Source organism: Fukomys damarensis, unplaced genomic scaffold, assembly GCF_012274545.1.
Source record: "Fukomys damarensis isolate Sample0158 unplaced genomic scaffold, DMR_v1.0_HiC HiC_scaffold_1, whole genome shotgun sequence".
NCBI classification, from domain to species: Eukaryota; Metazoa; Chordata; class Mammalia; order Rodentia; family Bathyergidae; genus Fukomys; species Fukomys damarensis.
Genome location: NW_022900913.1, coordinates 68,186,559 through 68,208,812, shown reverse-complemented (window position 1 = coordinate 68,208,812; position 22,254 = coordinate 68,186,559). Strand labels below are relative to the sequence as shown.

Here is a 22,254-nt window from a genome sequence, read left to right as displayed (position 1 = left end):
CGAATCCTGCTTTTTCTCCCCTGGCTTTACTGAAGAAGTATAATAGATAAAAATTTCATTCATACAAAATTCGTAAGTTTTGATAGAAATGTGTGTGTACTAGTTACCAGCATCGGGCTTTTTCTCATACCCATCACCTCACAGTTTCTTTTATGTGTATGTGTTTCGGTAGTTAGCAAACTTAAGCTCTCTCATTAGCAGATTTCAAGTATGTAACATCCCACCCGTCTTTGTGGTACGGGGGATTGAACCTAGGGCCTCATACTGAACTACAGTCCCAGTTCTTTGTGTTATTTTGAGACAGGGTCTCATGAAGTTGGCCAGTAATTTAATATTCTGAATATTTTAGTACATTTTTTTCTTTTGTAGTTTGGGGCAATTTGAGATATGATTATCCTTCAAAGGAAATTTTAAAGAGCTAAAAGATAATCTTAAGTTTCCTCTTTTGTAATTTGCTCTGCTTTTACCACCCATCTTTTATAAAAGTCCTTCAAGATTTTTCCAAAGGAAAGACCAATTCAGATTTTGTTCCTCACCTGCTGCATTACACTGACTTGCTATGCTTGGCAGCATGGTTTTTCTTGGAGTTCATCAGCCGGACCACGTGCCTGTGGATAGCTGGTGGTAGTGCATTTGCATTCTGATTTCCTGAAATCTTCGTGTGGATAAGGCTGGCTGAATTCTGGATCAGCTTACTATTTTTGTTCTCACTTAGTACATGTTATTCTTTAAAACGCATACATTTGGTCCTGTTGTCAAAGAAAATTCATATGATTTAAAAACAGTTATGCCAGTTTTTTTCCCTTTAAGAACCAGCTCAATGGAAAATAGCATAATCTTGTCATTTCTTTTTAGCTTTTCAGGAAGGAACTCTTCTTTCTTCTGGTTCATAATTGTAATTCAGTGAACCAACCTGCAAATCGCAGTCTTGACACTGATTATAAAAACCAAGTTTTACCTATTGTATTCATAGAAGCTAGAGAATGTCTCATGGATAAATGTGCCCCTCCCATAGGTCTTTCATTAGGTTATTTTTCATCAGCTGTAATGGAGTGTTACTTTATTTGTTTGAAATTCATTTTGTTTGTCATACTCTTAAAGACTTGAATAGGAAAGAATATAGGATATTTAGGATTGCTAGGACTAGCAGGGCATGGTTGTGCATGCCTGTAATCCCAGCATTCTGGGGGCTCAGGCAGAAGTGAAAGTTTGAGCCTAGCTGAGCAATTTAGCATGACCTTGTCTCAAAAAAAACAAACAAACAAACAAAAAAAAGGGCTGGGGAGTTAGCTCATTGGCTCTGCGCCTGCCTCACAAGCACAAGGTCCTGAGTTTGATACCCTGTACCACTAAATAAATAAACAAATGAATCAATCAAAAGGGCTAGGGACGTAGCTGAGTGTGAGGTCTGTATTCAATCCCTAGTACTGCAAACTAATACTGAATATGCTAAAATGGCTCCAGATCTTTAGAATGTTACATGTTTGTAGGAGCTTCCTGCTTCTTTCCTAGCATTCTTCTCAGCTTGGAACACAAACAGAATCCATAGATTCTTTAACAAAGAAAAGTCAGGAAATCTGGAATATGCTGTATATCTGTTTTTTTAAACCTGAATAAAGTTAGCAAGATTTAAGACAAGCCTGTGGTGCAGTCAGAATGAACCAGTGAGAGCTTAGCTTGATTGTAAACTGGGTGATTTTGGCTTTTCATGGAAAGTCCATTGCTGCATGGTGTTTTTAGCAATATCATACAAGGTCATGACTTAGCTTAGAGAAAGTAGGTCCATGTTGCATGCTTCACATACACAGTTCATTTAGGAGCATGTGGAATTCTTGTGTTATTTTAGAATGAGGTAAAGAGTTCAGTCAGTGCTCCTTTCCTTTCTCGTTTTCTCTTCCTCTCCCCAAGTCTCTTTCCGTGCATGTGTGCAGTTGGTGTGCCACACACAGGTACTATTTAGTTTTTTGATAGATGTGTCTTCAACAACTTCCCTCTCCTTCAGTAGGCCCTATAACCTTGTGAGAACTCAAAGGTCAGGGAAGAGTTGTAATTGGATCTGCTTTCTTTTTGATTACTCATTAGCATTAAAATGGTAAAACATCAAAAACTTTAAAAAACAGTCCATTCTTATTGCTTGCTGGACAGAATAAATGAAAAGTTCTCTTTTTGGTTTTACTATTTTTGTCCTCACTTAGTACTTGTTATTCTTTAAAACTTATAAATGTAGTCCTGTTTGAGGTCTTGCTGTGTAGTCCAGGCTGGCCTTGAGCTCATTGTGTAGTCCAGGCTGGCCTTGAACTTGTGGAGATCCTCCTGTCTCAGCCTCCTAAGTGCTGACATGTGCCACCATGCTACACTAAAACATTCATTTAATGAAAAATTTTAATACGTTTTTCAGTTACTCTGTAACTGTATGCTTCAAGGGCTTTTGAGATGGCCAGAACAGTGTGTCCCAGCATGTTTTTCTTCTTAATAACCAGTGTTTTCCTGTCACTTACCCATGTGGACCCCAGGCCCTTGAAGGTGAGGGGACCAATATTCCAGTCCCTTAGGAAGGTGCTAGGTGTGCCTGGCATAATGTCACATATATAGCAATTATCATTCATATTTAATACTTAATGTGCCACCTATTTTGGTCACTTCTAGTGTTTAAATTTATAACCTTGAGCTGCCCTGCTATTTTGTTATGTAAAAAACTAGGCAACCTTTTTATTAACCAAAAGATTGTTTTATTACTTGGAATCTGTATTTTTTAAAAAGATGTATAATGCCGGAGCGTTAAAACTCTATTATCAGTGCTAGCAGTTGGGCCCAGGGCCTTGCATATGCTGGGCCAGCAAGCATTCTCCACCTGTGTGGAGCCCACTCTGTGCAACTCCTCAGGAAGCCTGATCAGTTACTTGAGACCCTGTATTGTTTAGATTACTAATGAAGCCCTGCTCTGCAGCCGCATGCAGATCTTGGGAATGTGGGTTGTGAGCCACATTTTGTTGTTTCCCCCCCACTTTCTCTCATGTTTTGTGAATAGTAGTGACAATATGAAGATTGTATTTCATAGACTGTCAGATCAGAGAGTATCTTGAAATTTAAAGGATGTAACATAGCATCATTTTTGTAGAGCATGGAGAAGATAAAAATATTAACTTATCTGTGTTGTCAATCTTTATTTATACAGTTTTCTTTGAAAGTGAGAATTTCATTCCTGGACTTCTGTACAGATTTTGTCCTATGGATTTAATTTTATAGGTTCACAGTTACTTATTCTCAATTATGAAGCTCAGGGTGCTAAAACTGATTTTTTTAATGTTTAAATAAATTGATTTGGCAGCAGGATAAACTGAATTAATGTGAGGCAATTTACATCTTTATCCCATCTAGTATGAATATATTTACATCTTGCTATAGAATTTATGAATATTATTACATGATACTCCTTTAGCCCCTGCTGTGTCTTGTAAGGTATATGTACCACATTTACCTTTATAAATTGCAAAACCTCTGATTGGGAAACTGTGGAGCATGAGTGAATAGTATGAACAGTGCAGTTTTGCCAAAAAACATGTTAAATGAAATACTTTCATAACTAAGTTAGTACAAACCTGGAAGGTGATTTACTTTAAAGTGCCTCCTTCCCTTGGTTGGTTATAGTTGTGCACAACACTGAGTTCTGATCTTGTGGTTAAATACCTCAGTGACTGTGTCTGCCAGAGGCATGGAGTATATGGGAATAGACCCAGACAGTGCCGATCTGCTGTCCAGGATGTACATCTATGCATTTAAGTTCTTATTTGTGATGTTTTATTTCTCTAGTCACCTACAAAAGCCGTTTATAATGCCAGACATTGGAACCATCCAGACTCAGAAGAACTACCTGGGCCACCAGTTGTAAAACCTCAGAATGTCACAGTAAGTGAGCTGGCTGTCTTTATTTTGTGCTTTTTAATTAGTTAAACTACTTTAAGCAGCCCTCATGGATAATTTGTGAGTCTTTGACTTTTCTAGTTAACAGTAGATTTTGGCCTTCCTCACTAAGGCTTGGTACCTTTTGTTGAATTCACTGGAAAAGTGAGGATTGTGGACAGGACACTAGAATTTCTTGTGCCTGCTAGGTTGTAAATGAAAACCTTATAAAAGTACTATAATTAAAATATTATTAAAAACTATATTTATAGTGTAATATTTAAAGAGCAAATATTTCTTATTTGAAGTGTGTGTTGACCGTTAAAGACTATATTATAAATTAATTTTGCACAGATCTCATAGTGGTTTTCATGGCTTAATTTGCTTTTCAGAGGAGAACTTCTTCCTGCATCACAGTAATAACTTTTCAATTCAAAACACTTTTTTTTTTTTTTTTTTTTTTTTTTTTTTTTTTATAAAGACTGACCTGGAACTCACTATGTATCCCAGGCTGGTCTTGAACTCGCAGTGATCCTCCTTCCTCAGCCTCTCTAGTGCTGGGATTACAGGCATGTGCCACCACGCCTGGCTCAAAACACATTTTTCAAAAATTCTTATCAAATTGTTCTCTTCAGAAGATTGGTAGTGTTCTACATTAGGACTATTAGGTTAACAGTAAAGACTCAGTCATCTTGAGCTATTAGAAAAATGAGTTCTTTATAACACAACCTAAAAAATAGGGATTAGAGATTATCTTTCCCTCTTTTTAGACTTCCTTAAGTAACTCAGGCTGACCCTGAACTCTGTGTAGCCCAGGCTGGCCTCTAACTCTCACCCCTCCTGCCTCAGCCTCTCAGGTGCTAGGATTGCAAGCGTGTGCCGCCACACCTGGTGCTAGTGTGCTCCTCTGTTTCTCTCTCCCCTCCCTTTTATGTGCTACTGGGCTTTGTACTTAGGACCCTTTGTATGCTAGGCAAATACTCGACTACGGGGCAACACATCCCAGCCCCAGAAATAGGTTTGTACAACACAGTGTAGAGTTGCCTCTTAAATTGACTATACTGAACTCAGTCCCATCCCCACCCCTCACCCCCTGTCCCCTGTGCTGGGGATTGAGTGCAGGGCCTTCACACTGAACCATATCCCCAGCTCTTTTTATTTTTTATTTTTTTAAGAAAGTGTCTCTTAATTCCCTAGATCACCAGACTGGGCTCATACTGAAGATCTTCCTGATTGCCTTAGAATGCTAGAATTAGAAGTGTGCACCACCATAAACTTTCTTTTAAAATTAATTTTATTGGTACATCTAAGGTATACAATATAATGACATTCATCATTGGAAATTTGCACCTTTACATAATCCATCTTGGTTCTTATAACAGTTTCTTTTGTTTTTGTTTTTGATACTGGAGATTGATCTCAGGCCCTTAAGCTTTCGAGGCAGGCAGTGGAACCACTGAGCCAAATCGCCGGCCATGTTTTTGTTTTGTGAGACAGAGTTTTGCTATAGTTCAGGCTGGCCTTGAACTCAGCTATGTAGCCCACGCTGGCCTTGAACAAGCAGCAGTCTTCCTGCCTCAGCCTCCCAAATGCTGGTATTACAGGCGTGTGCCACCATGCCCGGCTCTTGTTATAACTATTTCTACACTACCTGAACTTTCTGTGCTTCTCGGATTCCTTTGTCTGTTCTTTTACTGTTCCGTCATTATCTGTTCATCAATGCTATTTATGCATGCAGTTGTGGTTCTTTATTCTTTTACTGTTACTGGTCCTGGAGACAAGTTATATGAAATATAAGGTTTAAAAAGACAGAATTAATTCCTGAGTGGTTCTTTTGCATGTAAAACATATATAGCTAGTTGTGCACGGAATTTTAAGTATCTCTTAGGACCTTTCAGAGGCCTGTGTTGTACCCCTTTCCCTTTTTAAACTTTATTTACTTTGTTCAAGCTAAATTTACCAGTTAGACAAGATGTTACTATTTTAAAATACTTACTTAGAACAACTAATTTAATACCTTTATTAATAGGTGAGGCTGTCTTCAAAGGAACCAAATCAAAAAGATGATGGAGTTTTTAAGGCTCCTGCACCACCACTCAAAGTGATAAAAACTGTGACAATACCTACTCAGCCCTACCAAGATATAGTTACTGCACTGAAATGCAGAAAAGAAGACAAAGAAGTAAGCAGCCATAATCAGTTTTACTGCACGTGGATAGATTTTTGTATGTTACATAAAGCTATGTGATATGAACAGATACCAGTACACTGATAGCCACAGCTATGAACCACAGATTTATCTTGTGTTCCCACTGCCAATGTTTTATAGCTACTTATGTTTCCATCTGGTGAACCATTGTATATACAGTACTTTTATATAAAGTGCAGTGAGTTGACATTTATATATGCTAGTTCCTAGTTACAAAGGGATGACCTTATTCTTTTCTTGGCAGTTATATACTGTTGTTCAGCATGTGAAGCACTTCAACGATGTGGTGGAATTTGGTGAGAATCAAGAGTTCACTGATGACATTGAGTACTTGTTAAGTGGCTTAAAGAGCACTCAGCCTCTGAACACACGTTGCCTTAGGTAAGGCCTTGTATTTATGTTTTATAATTATGTACATACTAGATAAATAAATTTTTTCAGTTGGGTATAGAATTGTCTAAAAAGCATTTTTTTTTATTTTGTAGTAGTATATAGCTGTGATATTAAAATGTAAAAGACTGGATTCCACATAATAGAGGGAAAGCTGAGTGAACTAACCTTTTCTTAAAGCATAGTATGGGCTTCAATTTCCAGATGCTTTAAATTAACAAGAAATAGTATGCTAAAGAATCTTTAAGTTTTTTCATCTCACAATTTCATGTGTCAAATGATGAATTAGATTAATTTAAGCATGTTGAAATATGGGTCATCTTTTGCATATTCTAATGGATTGAATATTTTGGTTTGGTTCAATTACATAGTCAGTTGAAGTATATACAGCCTAATATAATTACAGGTTTCATGCATCAAAAGCATTGTGAAAGTTAGATGTGACTTTTAATGTTAGTGCTAATATAAGGAATGTACTGAAGATAATTATGTATTTGTCTAAATGTAGGGTAACCAATCACATGCTACCCATCAGTATATTTTTTATAATTAGATTTGTTCATAGTTTTTACAATGGATTGAACTTGGGAGTTCTTGCATGGTAATACTCTGCTATTGAGCTATATACTCCCAGTCTACTAGGGATCATGTGTTCCTCCACCCCTCCAACTCCTGTCCTAGGGATTGAACCTAGGACCTCATGCATGCTAGGCAAGTGGTCTATAATTTTGAGACAGTTTTGCTAAATTACACAGCTAACCTTCAGCTTGCCATCCTGCTGCCTTAGTGTTTGGAGTAGTAACTGGGATGACATAAGAGTGCCACTAAGCATGACACCCTACTTCTTAAAATTTTGTGGTGTGTGTATTTTTGGTTTTTGTTTTGGCAGTACTGGGAATTGAATCCAGGGTTTTCACACTGAGTTAATATCCCCAGCCTTTTCTAAATTTTTATTTTGAAACAGGGTCTCACTAACTTGCATAGACTGGGCTTGAACTTGGTGATCCTCTTCCCTTTGTCTCCCAGAGCGTGAGATTACAGGTGGGCACTACCATGCCTGGCCCTACTCATGGTTTTTATATTGTGATTCTGCACATCCTTGCCTTTCACTTGTTTTGGTATTATGCAGTCTAAAAGCTAATGTACTTGTTACTTTCACTTTCCTGAACACAATCTTATTTTCTTCTAGTGTTATTAGCTTGGCTACTAAATGTGCCATGCCCAGCTTCCGAATGCACCTGAGAGCACATGGAATGGTTGCAATGGTCTTTAAAACCTTGGATGATTCCCAGCACCACCAGGTATTTTAACATTTTTGAGATTGAGGAGTGGTATTGAAAACATTTTGTTTTGTTTTGACTACCAAAAAATATCCTCACTGAATATTTATAAGAATGTATTCACATTATAGTTTGGATTCATTTTATTTGTTGAATATATAGAGAATTTAATGCCAGAGGTTTTGCTTAATAAGTCACTTGATTATTCTCTTGTGATGAGATTTTTTGGCTTTTTTTTTTCCTCATAGTTTTTCTATTTGTGCTATTAAATATTCATCCTTTTTTACCATAGCAAACATACCTTACTGGATAGTTAATTCTGTAACCAGGATATCTCCTAGTCAGAAGAAATTTTGTTTGGTATTAATGATTTAAAGAAAGAGAGCTCTGAATTCCTTAAACTTTTTGCCCAATATTGAAACTGGAAGATAATCACATTGTAAATAGGAATAAATTCTTCACCTATATTGCCTTTGATGTTTACTGTTAATAATGATGCATATATAATAAAAACTTTACCATTATCAAAAGTTAGGAAAAGTAGTCTTATCTTGCTAATTTTTATCAGTGCTGGTATTTTGAGGTGGCCTTACTATATTTTATTTAAGGAAATTAGGTTCCGTATACATAAATGGGTGACAAAAATTTAACCCAGTGTACTGTCTTTTGAAAACAAAACTTCTTGTGTTTAATCCTGAACCAGCCTAACTATTACCGGGTTGTAGCAGGTAGAGAATAATGAGAAAGGAGATACGAGAACCAGGCAGGTGTAGTTACTTGGCTGTGGTAAGTAGTTAAGAGCAGACTAAAATATTACTGTGTTTCCTCGGGCTTAGGATTTCCCTTCTTGAGTGTGGCACCGTAATTTCCCAAAGTAGTTTGCAATGTAAACATTTAATCAGTCACCTGATTAAATTTCTGAAGTTTGTCTACTTTTAGGGCTTCAAAGTTTAAGCCATTATTTTGTTTTTGTACATTGAAGTAAATACAGAATATCTTGGATGTTGGAATATATCCAGAGTATAAGACATTTTTGTTGCACACTATCTGTGGGAATGGGCTTTAGGAACCTCAAAGCTAGCAGAATCTCTAGGTGCTCAGTTTCATTCTGTGAAAGGGCACAGGATTCACGTATGCTGCACATAGTCTCTCAAAAGCTGCAGATTGTCTCTAGATAAGAGTACTTCATGCAGTGACTTGCTGTGTGAATAACCCTCCCACTGTGTAGTTGAGGGAGTACTGATGGGAAAGGTCTGTACTCATTCTGTGCAGGTGCATTTTCTTCTCCTCTTTTTGATACATGTTTACTTGATCTGTGGTTGTAGAATCTGAACCCATGAATACTGAAGACCATTTTGACATTAATCTAAAATGCATTGTCTTCATTTTTTTTGTAGATTGTAGTACTTATTATGAATAGTGTAACTACCTGATCTCAGTGAATTTTGAGAGCATATTTTGTTAATAGTTTATGGAAAATATTGAGTGTACAGATTTGATTATTTTAAAGAAATTACTCCAAATATGTTTATTTCCATATCCTAAATTTATATACTGCTAAAGACAGGTATGTGTGTATGTGTATTTTATAGTGGAAAAATGTGCTAAGTAAGTGTTGGCAGATTTTGAAACTTTTACATTACTGATTTTGAACTGAAAATTTGTATCTTTGTGTCAAATAAAAAATGAGCTATATAGCAATTTCATATAGCACAAAATTATCAGTGAAATATATTATTTGGCTTATTTTCTTCCAATTTTGGTTATTTGTGTAGGGAAGGTGCACAGAAAGGAAAATTTCTAAGAAATAGCCAGTGCTTTGTTCATTTACTGATTGTGTTTCCCTCGAATATTTATAGAGAGGCCACTGAATCAAGCATTTTCAAGGTTTCCAACACGGTCAGCAGCATGAGTTTTAGGCATTTTAACTTGCAAACAAATGCTAACGTCATCAGCTTTGGTCTTGTTTCTTGAGATTGTGAGTGCTTGCTTACATGAACCTTTTCTTGTCTTTTCTGGTCCTCTGAAGAACCTGTCCCTCTGTACAGCTGCCCTCATGTATATCCTGAGTCGGGACCGCTTGAACATGGATCTTGACAGAGCTAGCTTAGATCTCATGATCCGACTTCTGGAGCTGGAACAGGATGCATCGTCGGCTAAGCTGCTGAATGAGAAGGACATGAACAAAATTAAAGAGAAAATCCGGAGACTCTGTGAAACTGTACACAATAAGCATCTTGATCTAGAAAACATAACAGTGAGTTCTGCTTCCATTATAAAATGAGACTTTGTTTCAGAAAATCTTGGGCTAGTCACGGTGACTGTGACTTGGGACAAGTCCTTCAACCTCCTAGCCTTGATTTACAGGTTGGCGTGTTTTTCTAAGGTTTAACTCAAGGCACAATTATGTTCCCTTCCTAAAATCCCTAAACTGGTTCATCTGTATTGAGGGTTTTAGGGGTAGTTTTGTTTGGTTGGCTTTATTGCCAATAAATATGTGTCTTTTTGCATTTTGCCTAAACCTTTGCCCTTGATTTCTCCTCTTCCCTCTACCTTCAGGATGTTAGATTTAATTTGTATACTCTGTGCATTTTAGGAATAAAAAGGCCAGTAGTCTGAGAAAAGCAAGTTTTTGCTTCTCCCAGACTAGTATTGTGGGGTATCTGACTAACTTGCTTCAAGGAATCTCAGCAGCAATGAAGGTTCGTTCAGAGGAAGGGTCCTAGCCACCTGCCTTTCCTAAGCTCTGTGCCTCACTAATAGGGCCATGGCTGGTACCCATGTGTTGGTTTTGCTTCATTCGCGTTCCACTTTTGTTAGCATTTTTTAATCATAGAATCAATAATATTTCAGTGGCTACTAGGCCAGTAAAAGGTAAATTGGTCTGTGATTTAGAGGTTTTTTAAAAATAAGATTGAATGTTATATAACCTGATTTGCAAATCTGAAACATTTTTCTCTTGCCTGCATAACTGAAGACTAAAGTGTTTGCCACAAAAATTTATAGAATGCTTTGTGCTAGCCAGAGATTGCTGAGGGCTGTTGCTCTAATTAAAGTAGAGTTGTTAATAAGATTTGGGTAAGGGAGAAGAGTGGGAGGAGAGGAGACTAACTTTATAAAGGTAAGTGCAAAACTGCCATGTGTTCAGTGCTTTGTACTTAGAGTTGGGGGAATAGTGCTTAAATGGCATATTAGAGATCTGGCCACACCACCAAGCTATCTGAATACCGTCCTTTGGTTTTTTGTTTTTTGTTTAGAGACAGGGTCTTGCTCTGTGGTTCAAGCTGGCCTTGAACTCACTATGTAGCTCAGGCTGGCCTTGAACTTAAGGTGATCCTCCTGCTTCAGCCTCCTGAGTGCTGTTTTTTTTTTTTTTTGTTCTGGGGATAGAACTCTAATCCTAGTGCTTGCGAGGCAGGTGCTGGAACCACTGAGCTAAATCACCATCCCTAAAACTTGTTTTTATTTATCTACTCTTAATATTTTTATCTCTACTAGTTTTTAATGATGTAAGAATAAATTTAAACCTGTAATTTTTACTTGCTACATAATTTAATATACTTCTGTTTTTTGTCATCCATATTGTTCAATATTGAAGTTCACTTCAGGTGTTTGCTGTTAACATAATGATAAACTTTTCATTTGAATTTATTGGGATGCTAGATATCAGTAGAAAGACTGACCTACAGTGTATTAAATATTGAACCACATTTATTCGTAGTTCACACCAGGTAGCTGGGAGCCAATTTTAGGATGTCTCCCCCATCCCCTCAGCTTGTTTTAAATTGTACAGCACATATTTCATAAGTTGTTTTGCTCAAAAAATAGCCCCTATATATTTTGTTTTTATATGAATTTCTTAGCTTATCCCTTGTAATATATTGATGTTGTTAATGTGCCCACGGGAAGATAATTTTAAACAGTAATATAATATTATCAGATACAACTTAAATAACTAAGCTAACACAGTTACATAGTAGTATTCTGATTAGTGATATATTTCAGTTTTCAAATAAAATGCTTAATAGACTTTTAAAATGCTATCTAATAATACTGAAGATCAGATAAAATATCAATTTTTTATGCCAATAGAAACAGACAATAAAGTGTTTTTTTAAACAAAAATTTGGAGGAGTGTTTACTATATTTGTGCTAAATTCCTATACCTTTTTATCCTAACCGGGGTGCCTTTGTGGGCATCCACCGCACTGCTGTGAGTTGGCTTGTACACCTGACTGAGCTAGGGTAGTAAATTTGTCTTTAAATTCCTCTCGGATGGGCTTAGAATGAGACATGGACACAGTGAATCTGTTTTTGTAGTATTGAATTCTAGTTCTGTACCTGACACCTTGGACAACAACTTTTTAAGAAGTGGAATAAAATATTCTAGATTCCTCTTCTAAATTTGTAATACTAAGATTTTTTACTGGTAAGATCTGTTGTTTATATTTCTGAATATCTAATTTATATTCTGTTCCAAATATAATATAGGCCAGGATATAAATTTGCATCTTTTGAAGGGCAGAAGCTTTGGAAAGAAAACCAGGTCTTTTAAGGCTTTGCTAATTAAAGCATTTCTTCTGTTATGCAAAAGTTCCTTTATTACACCGAGAACCAGATTGCTGTTTGTTGGGAAGCATCTGCATGCTGTTAGGAGGTGAAATAAGAGAACATTAACCTGGATTTTAAATATGGCTCTTAACCTTTTGTGCTCCCTCTAGCGGTGACCACAACACTTTAGTAAAAGTGTGCTTGAATGCAGTTAAATACAGTAAATTTTTTGTCACCATAGCCACTTGAAGAGTGTCCAGGCTGCTAACCCCGCACAATAAAGTTTAAGACTGGTTGGTCTGCAATACCAAAGTGAGCAAAGCATTTGTATTTAAAATAGATAAGAAAAACAGGAAACTGGCCAGAAAATAAGAACAAGAGCTCAAAATGGAAATATGGTTGAGTTTGATCCCTGGTACCAAAAAAAAAAAAGTGGAAATATTGTTAACTAATAAACAGTGATAGGAAAAATGCTCATATTTACTGCTGTCAGAAGGATATAAGCCAGTGGGTGAACATTTTGTGCATTTTGCCAGTATGAAGTCATGACTTTGGGTCCTGAATATTAAGGGCAACTGGCACTTCCCACACCTTGCTCCCAGGAAGTTACTTCCCTGTGCATCTTCACTGGTGAATCAGCCCAGTACATTGAAAATGGATGCTTTGATTCAGTAGCCCTATGTTTGGGCCTCATATGGTAGAAATAACAGTGCCAGTGTATATTACACTCAGCTGACAAAAAGACTAAATAACAAGTTTATTCTATGAAAACAAGACATGTAGTGAAAAGCATTTCTTCCATTTAGACTGTTTTAATAAAAAATGGCTCATTTTCACTTGCAGGAGTACTTACTGTTCGACTAAAAAAACAAACTATGTGCTAGTAGCATGCAGTGGATTTTTGTAACAAAAAGCAGTCTCTCAAATTGTTGCCTTAGAATTATTACTGAGAATCAGTGTTTATAAGTGTTGTATGTGCTTCTAATTTTTAGACTGGGCATTTAGCTATGGAGACATTGCTATCCCTTACTTCCAAACGAGCAGGAGACTGGTTTAAAGAAGAACTCCGGCTTTTGGGTGGTCTGGATCATATTGTAGATAAAGGTATGGATATGGACTATATAATGTTTTCACATATTTAAAGCATGAATAAAAACCATGTCTGTAAACTTCAAAAATAATATTTTCAGTTTGAAAAGGTCTTTTAATAGCATCTTGCGTCTTGCAAATCTAACTTTTAAAGTAGAAACTATTAATGCTTTGACATTGAGAGTTTATGGAAGTATAGTATCATACATTTCAGTCTTCTAGTATTTGACATAGAAGAAATCATGCTCTCTGAGATTGCAGCACATTCATAGTTAGGTTCACTGAGGGCTAAGTACTGAGGCATTAAGAAACTAACTGATTCCATTTCTTTTTACTTAGTCAAAGAGTGTGTGGATCACTTAAGTAGAGATGAGGATGAAGAAAAACTGGTAGCCTCGTTATGGGGAGCAGAGAGATGTTTACGAGTTTTAGAAAGTGTAAGTATGGACAGCGATTTTGTGGAAGTTATTTGACCTGTTTTTCTTTTTTCTGGTGCTGGGTTTGGACCTGGTACCTCGTGTGCACCAGCAAGTGTTTTACCACTGAACTACACCCCCAGCCCCCAAGTCATTCATTCAGTCTTATTTGTGATTGTTGTGTATAACCACCACATATTTTATATATCCCTGGAGTTCTGCTTTTGTTAATTCAAATTAAAATTTTGTGCATTTCATGAGCAACCAGTTATTAATGAAAGATTTAAATGAACATTTTGGCTGGGTGTGATGGCATATACCTGTAATCTCAGCACTTGGGTAGCTGAGGCAGAAGGATCACTGGAGAGTTTGAGGCCAGACTGGACTATGTAGCAAAACCTTGCCTCAAGAGAAAAAACAATAAACATGTGAACATTTTATTATTTTAAATATGTCTTTTATTGCTCCATGTGAAACATTACATGTTTGGTTTATTAATGTATACCAAACTTTATTGTTCTTTGCATAATGTGGAATTGTACTTAGCTGCTTTAACTTTTTTGCAAAAGACAATAGTTGAACAAAATCAGGATTAGGGTGTGTGTGTGTGTGTGTGTGTGTGTGTGATTGTTGAACCCAGTGCCTCAAGAATAGTTGATTGATTGTTTAAGGCAGCCTCTCACTATGTAGCTCAGGCTGGCCTTGAACTTGTAACTATTCTTGTACCCTTACCTCCTGAGTGCTGGGATTACAGGCATGTACCACCAACACCTAGCAGGGAGTGATTTTTTTTTTTTTGCGGTACCAGGGATGGAGTGGAACTCGGGACCTTGTGTTTGCAAGGCATGTGCAGTCCCACTGAGCTAAATCCCCAGCCCTCACTTAGCTTTTATTTAAGTCAGATGGTAGTCATAATTTATAGTAATATACTGCCGTAAGTCTATTTTATTCATTGGCTTTTATGAATAACTTAACCTATTTCAGTATAGGTTAGGTTTTTATTGCCAGTAAATTTCAACATGTGTAGTTTTTGTTGATTAGGTTGGATTAGCTACGTACTTTTGCAAACATCTGCAGGAACTCCTAACATAAAATTGTGCCTTCTGTTTTCTAGGATGCTTTGGATATATTAGATCACAGATACTCTCTATAAAAGAAATACATATACTAAATAAATACAGTTATATAGGCCAGGGATTTAGCTCAGTGCTTCTGCCACCTGCCTTGCAAACACAAGGTCCCGAGTTCAATCCCTGCTACCACAAATAAATGAATATAGTTATAAACTTTAAAGTATTAGTCTATAAATTGGGGATTTCTAATATTCAGAATTCTTAATAAAGGATATGTTATAATTATGACAGTGACATAATTTTATGATAAATTAATAGCTCTGTTCTTTTTAATCTGGAACCTTTTGCATTTGGAACTGTTTCCTAGATGACAAGGAATTTAATAAGGTAGAGTGTGGTGTTACTTAAATGAATAAAAGGTATGGATTGTCATAATTGTTTAATGTTCTTCTCTTTTAGGTAACAGTGCATAATCCAGAGAATCAAAGCTACTTGATAGCATATAAAGATTCACAGCTCATTATTTCCTCAGCTAAGTAAGTTTTTCTAAAATCTCAAGTTATAAAGGAAATAAGGTCTTATTACCTTACTCTTTAAAAATCCTCTGTTAAGTTCTGTGAATTCTTGTACATCATAGAGTAAAAGTTGAGCTTTTATAGTCTAGAGCCAGAATACCTGGGTGTAGATTCTAGCATAGTAATTTCTGCTGTGTAACCACAGACATGCCACTTAGTTGCTGCAAGTGCCTTATAAGATGGGTAATTTAGCTGCCCTCCTAGGGCAATGCTTACCATGAAGTGAATTGGTAATATCTGTTAATGTGTAATACAGAAATACATTTTGGGTATACATATATATGAATAATATGTATGTATATAAAATAGATTTTGAACAATTTTAAAGTACGCTTTGCCTATTATTTGTATTGAATTAATATATAAGGTCCAGAAAGGTGGATGCATGGTGTGTAGTAAACTATTCTCTTTTTATTGTGGTGGTTGTGAGTGCTCTTCTTCTGTCCTGTGTTTCTGTCCATTCTCCAGGTCTCTCTATATGTAGCTTTCCACATGTGTGCCTTCCCTGCGCTGCCCTCATCACAGTCAGGCTAATGCTCTCACCTCAGTGCACGGGCATTGCCAGTCCTGCCTCTGTCTCATTTCAGCAGCATCGTCCTGATAGCTCTGTCCTGGTTTTTATCTTTGCCCTAGTTCTCTGCCACTTTCGCTTCGCCAGCACAGTACCACAGGGAGCTAACTTTCTCCAGGTCACCCCTGGAGAAAGAACCTGAAACCGCAGCTTCTGTGATTCCTTGTTCTCTTTGGATATGTACAATTTCTTTTTTTTTTTTTTTTTTTTTTTTTTTTTTTTATTGAGATATTTGCAATTTTTTTTTTTTTTTTTTTTTTTTGGTGCTGGGGATTGAACTCGGGTCCTTGCTCTGGCAAGGCAGGCCACCGAACCACTGAGCTAAATCCCCAGCCCCTGTCTAATTTCTTTATCACAGGAAGGCCTAGTGTGGTCTAACTCAAGTTAATCTCTCTTTTGCCATTTTTGGTTTTCTTTGTGTCACTCCATTTGACACTTTTCAGGTCCTTGTCCCTGGCCTGAAGGTTCAGGGGTTTTTTTGTTTTTTTGTTTTTTTTTTGTACTGGGGATCGAACTCAGGTCTTTGTGCTTGTGAGGTAGACAGTGGAACCACTGAGCTAAATCCCCAGCTAATTTATCTCTTAACCTTGTATTTTGGAAAGTTTCTAATTTAGACGTAGACAAAATAGTGTAATAATGACCAGGAATTTAGCTCAGTGGCACAGTGCCTGCCTAACAAGCACAAGGCCCTGAGTTGATCCTCAGTACCAGAAAATAAAAAGAATAAGCCAATTCAAGGACAGAATTTCAGATGCAGAAGATAGGATTGAGTTTGTATCTATGACTTTATCCTTCCTCTTAACCACAATTTGAAATAAGTTCAGGTGTCGTATTACCTCTGTCTCCTTTTTGTCTTGTTTTTGTAAATTCTGTGCACATAATAAGTACCCTCACACATTCATTTCCTTTGTTTGTTACCATGTATTACCCTCCTTCACCAAGGACTATTCTGGTAGTAAATGTGTTGTAGATTCTCTGTTTCTAAATTTTTTAATATTTAAAGTCACATATAAAAATATACATATTGTGTTTTATTTTAAAAGACCTTTTTCTCTGGGCGTGGTGATGCATGCCTGTAATTTTAGCAGTTGGGAGGCTGTTGTGGTTTTCAGTGGAACCATGACAGATGTAGGCATAGCATGACCCAGAGTTGGTACCTGTTAACTCTCCTCCTTCAAAACCAGTTAGCTCCGTGCTGCTTAAGATACTTGAGTTCTCAGTGGTAACAGGATAATTCTGTCAACATCCCCAGGCATCAGAAGAATGAATTGTTTTAGGTTAGACATCATGAGGAATGACTTTTTGACCAAAGAGTCATAAATTGTTAGGAAGGACCATATGGGATTTCCTCAGTTTATATTAAAGAGCAGGCTGCTAAGCTAGGCCTGTAATTCCAGCACTCCAGAGGCTGAAGTAGGAGGATTATCATGAGTTCAAGGCTAGCCTGAACTGCCCAACAGGACTTTGTCTAAAAAGAAAAAGGATAGGCAGATAAGAAAGGGTCAAACCTGGTAGTTTTACATAAGAGATGTATGTGGTGTATGACACATGCAGACTAAACTGGCCAACTCAGCTCACTTGATCTCGGTTCTACTAGGGCAGCGATGGTGAACCTTTTAGAACTTTCCAGTGATACAAACAGTTCACTGCAGCACATGTACCATAGGTTCGCCACCACTGCACTAGAAGCATTACCAAAGTAAAACCCTGGATTCAATCCCCAGTTCAAACAATAGTAATCATAGTAATAGACTTGGTGGTTTAAAGAGAGTCTTCAGAGCCGGACATGGTGGCGCATACCTGTAATCCCTGACTGCACTGAGTCAGGAGGATTGAAAGTTTGAGGCCAGCTGGGGCAATTTAGTGAAAGCCTGTTTCAAATGGGGGCGGGACTGGAGATAGTTTCAAAGCCCTGGGTTCAATCTCTATTATTGCATTTTAAAAAAATAAAGCCTTTGGAAATATGGGACCTACCTAAGGATTCTATTTTCTTGTTATTTTTAGTAGAATCTAGAGAATGTTTGGATGTAGGTCCTAACCTTTGTATGGCTGCCAAGAGATGTGTCACTTTGAATGACCCCAAGTTAAAAAATGATTCACTCGAATGCATATCAGGTACTTGTTTTGGGTTGGAGCAGTCTGTAAAATGCAAGGAAACTGGCGTAGGTAGTACAGATGTAAACTTCTGCCAGCACTGTGTGTGTTTTGTATTATTGGTGATTGAATCCAGGGCCTTGGCACTGAACTGTATCCCTAGACTTTTTTGTTTTATATTTTGAGACAAGATCTCACTAAGTTTCTAGGTTGCCTTGGGCAGGCTCAAAACTTGTGATCCTCCTGCTCCAAGCCTCTAGAATGATGGGATTACAGGTGTATGCCACCCCATGTACATGCCATGAGGGCTTTTTGTTTTTGAGACAGAGTCTCAGTGTGTTGCGCAGGTTGGCCTTGAAGCCCTGATTAAGGGATCTTCTGCTTTATCCTCCTTAGTAGCTGGGACTGTAGGCATACTACCACCATGTTTGGCATGCCTTAAGTTTTAATTTTAACTTTCCTTGGAGAAATTTTGTTTACTTATCAAATTTCTCCAAAGTAAAATGACATTTAACATCTAGTGTGATACAAAGACGTATTTGGCAATCATTGAATAGTTAACTTCCAGAGTAGAAAAACAGAATCTGACAGCTTTTAGCCCAAGAAATAGAAGTGTGTTGTATAACTTGTTGTTTGCCACAATAGTATATGTTTCTTTCCTCTTCAGAGCATTACAGCATTGTGAGGAACTGATCCAGCAGTATAATCGCGCTGAGAACAGCATCTGTGTGGCTGATAGCAAGCCTCTACCTCCCCAGAACGTGACCAGCCATGTGGGAAAGGCAGTGGAGGACTGCATGCGGGCCATCATCGGGGTGCTACTCAACCTCACTAACGACAATGGTGTGTCCTGTGTTCCCATGCAAGCACAACATGATGCACAGAGAACACAGGGAGCTCCCTTTGTGTCTTCTTTCAGCGCTGTGCTTTTTAAGATTTCCATGATGTTTTGCCTTCCTCCTATAGGTCCAAGTTACTTTTAGGAATCGATCCTCTTAGATCCAGTCTGACAAGTTGGCCTAATGTCACCATGTATTTCAGTAAAGGAATGGGCATGCAGTTGGAAATTCATGTCTGTTTTAGCAAATCCAATTGTTGGTGTCACCAAGAAGGCTCACTAATACCTGTCCACTTTCCCTTTCTCATTTCAGAGTGGGGTAGCACAAAAACAGGGGAACAGGATGGCCTCATTGGCACAGCCATGAACTGTGTGCTGCAGGTCCCAAAGTACCTACCTCAGGAGCAGAGATTTGACCTTCGGGTGCTGGTGAGCCAAGGGTGGCTTGGGAAGTGTTTTATCTATGTAGGTGATCTAAAGGTCATCTCAGTTTGGGGTCAAGAATCGGGATTTAATGTATTTTGAGTTGTTTTTAACAAATTCCTTATGAACATATTTCTCATATTTTCATTTACCTCTTTGTTAAAATATTAAAAACCTATAGGTGTTTAAAACCTTTAGGTGGGCTGGGGATTTAGCTCAGTGGCACCGTGCCTGCCTCGCAAGTGCAAGGTCCTGAGTTTGATCCCTGGTCCCCCCCAAAAAAAAAACAAACAAACATAGGAATCATTCTTTTGGAAAACCAGTATCTTACATCTGTAATGGTGTTTGACCATTTTGCTAATGGAAAAATGCTGATTAGATTTTGTTTTGGTTTGCGTTTTTTTGGTACCGGGGATCGAACTTGGGACCTTGCATTTGCGAGGCAGGTGGCAGAACCACTGAGCTAAATCCCCGACTCCTGATTAGGTTTTTAGCTATTAATCATTCCATTACATTTCTGGTTCTTAAGTGCTCATCTGTGGTAATGCACATCTTTCAACTTTTTTGTAGGGCTTGGGTCTACTAATAAATCTAGTGGAGTACAGCGCCCGGAACCGGCACTGCCTCGTCAACATGGAAACATCCTGTTCCTTTGATTCTTCCTTCTGCAGTGGAGAGGGAGACGATAGCTTAAGGGTAGCTGGGCAAGTACATGCCGTGCAGGCTCTAGTGCAGGTGAGTAGCAGCTTGGAAATCAGGCTGGCCTCCTAGTCTGCTTTCATTCGTCATCACTTCCTCCACCCTCTTTCTTTCCTTTTTTGTTGTTTAGAACTAAAGAATGTTCATTAGGGAGGAATGTCTTTTCGACCTGACCAAGTATTAAGTATTCATAGTTCCTAGGATGAAACTTTATTTTAAACCAGAATCTTAACCAATTAAAAAATGTGAGGGCCGGAGATTTAGCTCAGTGGTTCTGTCGCCTGCCTCACATGTGCAAGGTCCTGAGTTCGATCCCCAGTACCGCCCCCAAGATACAGTTTCTCTTCAGATGAGTAAGATCTGTTGTTGAGAGGTTCTCAACTGCTGTTTCTCCTTAAGCATTGTTAGCAAAAAGCCAGAGACAAAGCACATTTGTTTATGAACCAAAGTAGACTAGTGGTAAAAATTGAGAATCTGGCCCCATCCCATCTAGTTGAAGTGCACTGGCATTTACTTAGAGGCCTGATCTGAGTTGAAAATGCTGTAGGCCCCGTGGACCACAGAAGAACTGGAAGCCCTTCATTACCTATTTCTTGGCCAGTTCCAGAAAGTGGCAGAGTGACTGATCTGGGAGATACTGGCAGGAGATATTGTACTGAGTCATTTAAAGTCCTATTTTCTGTTATCCTGTCTTGCTGTCTTTATTACATATAAAAAAAAAAAATCAGCCACAGACCTTTTGCATAAGCTTTAGAATACTGTCTTGAGGTATCTTGAATTTTAGTCTTCAGTTATTTAAAACTTGTTAATTATGAAACTAGGGAAACATTGTGAAGTTACTCATCAGTAACAGTGATAGTAAACAGTACTAGTAATTACTAGCAATGTTTGGTATTAGCAGACTAATTTTGCTCTTCAGGTATCACTTAAGGGTTCATTTAATGCTAAAACATTTGAAAACATTTGGCACTTTTTCAAAAGAGCTCAATGACACATTTATTTTCCAAAAGAAGCAATTTCTTCTTATATAACTTGTTTTTTATAACTTCATATTTTGAAATAATTATAGGCTCCCTGAATAAAAGTATTACAAAGAATCCCAGTTTCCTTTAATGGACATACAGTTGTAGCGTAAAATCAAAACCTAGAAATGAGCATTGGTGCATTATTGATAACTGAATGTCGCACTTTACTTGGTTTCACCCTTTTTAATCTATGTTTCTTCATGCATGTGTAATGTGGTATATATACAGTATAGAGGTAATTTCTGTGCAATTTTATCCCATAGATTCATACGTCCACCATTACATTAATACACAGAGCCATCCATCCTTACAGAAGAATTCCTTTGTGCTCCCCATTCCCCAGCTCACCTTCCGGTGCCCAGTAGTCTCATCTCCATCTGTGTGGTACTGGCTCCTCGCGAATGTTACATAAGTGGATCCCATGGTTTGTGACCTTTGGGGATTGCTTTTCTTACAAGACTGTGTCCTTGCGGTCTGTTCACATTGTGTGTATTAGTAGCTCACCCGTTTTGGGCTCAGTAGAATCCCCTTGTATGATTGTAACATTTTGGTCCCTGCCTTTTAAAAACTGACTTGTTCAAATAGAACCCAGACAAATGAGACCTCAGAGGATGGCCCAGCACTTTGAAGAAATAGCTGCCTGCTCAGCTTTTCACTTGTGGGAAGGGTAAATTTGCAGATGCTGCCCCACACGCCAGCGCACATTTTTCTGTGGTGTCAAAGTCACCTGATAATTCACATGGTGTTTGTTACATCAAACCCAATATTCCTCTTTGTACATGGTGTGTTGTGAAAGCTGCTTGTCTTCTAGGGTACCATCCTGTATCATTTCCGGCTTTCCATTACTTGTTAGGGTTTGTTGCTTTTTATTCAGTCCATATAAAGTTTTTGATTTTAGACTTTAGTACCTTTCAGGTGATGAGTTTTGCCATTGCCCTTTTAGAAAACTGCTGTCTTACACTCCAGTATCAAGAAATGGCTAGTAATTATAATACTTAAAGAGATAGAAAACATGAATGTTGAGATTGATGTCCTATACTGCTAACAATGATCTTGTCCCAGTTATTTTCAAATTAAATAGTTCTGACTACTAACCTGAACTTCTCTTTCTAGGCATTCTG

General features: G+C 37.7%; 1 protein-coding gene across 3 annotated transcripts in view; it reads left to right on the top strand.

The window, feature by feature from the left end:
- Wapl (WAPL cohesin release factor) overlaps positions 1-22,254 on the top strand; it is an 83,738-nt gene that overhangs the window by 53,274 nt on the left and 8,210 nt on the right. For all 3 annotated transcript variants that reach the window (XM_010622586.3, XM_010622584.3, XM_010622585.3), the window contains exons 5-15: positions 3,811-3,906; positions 5,930-6,082; positions 6,354-6,490; positions 7,689-7,800; positions 9,809-10,036; positions 13,323-13,434; positions 13,759-13,856; positions 15,368-15,444; positions 18,816-18,991; positions 19,300-19,415; positions 19,980-20,144. In XM_010622586.3, the coding sequence (XP_010620888.1) occupies positions 3,811-3,906; positions 5,930-6,082; positions 6,354-6,490; positions 7,689-7,800; positions 9,809-10,036; positions 13,323-13,434; positions 13,759-13,856; positions 15,368-15,444; positions 18,816-18,991; positions 19,300-19,415; positions 19,980-20,144 (1,470 nt within the window). The remainder of the gene's footprint in view (positions 1-3,810; positions 3,907-5,929; positions 6,083-6,353; positions 6,491-7,688; positions 7,801-9,808; positions 10,037-13,322; positions 13,435-13,758; positions 13,857-15,367; positions 15,445-18,815; positions 18,992-19,299; positions 19,416-19,979; positions 20,145-22,254) is intronic.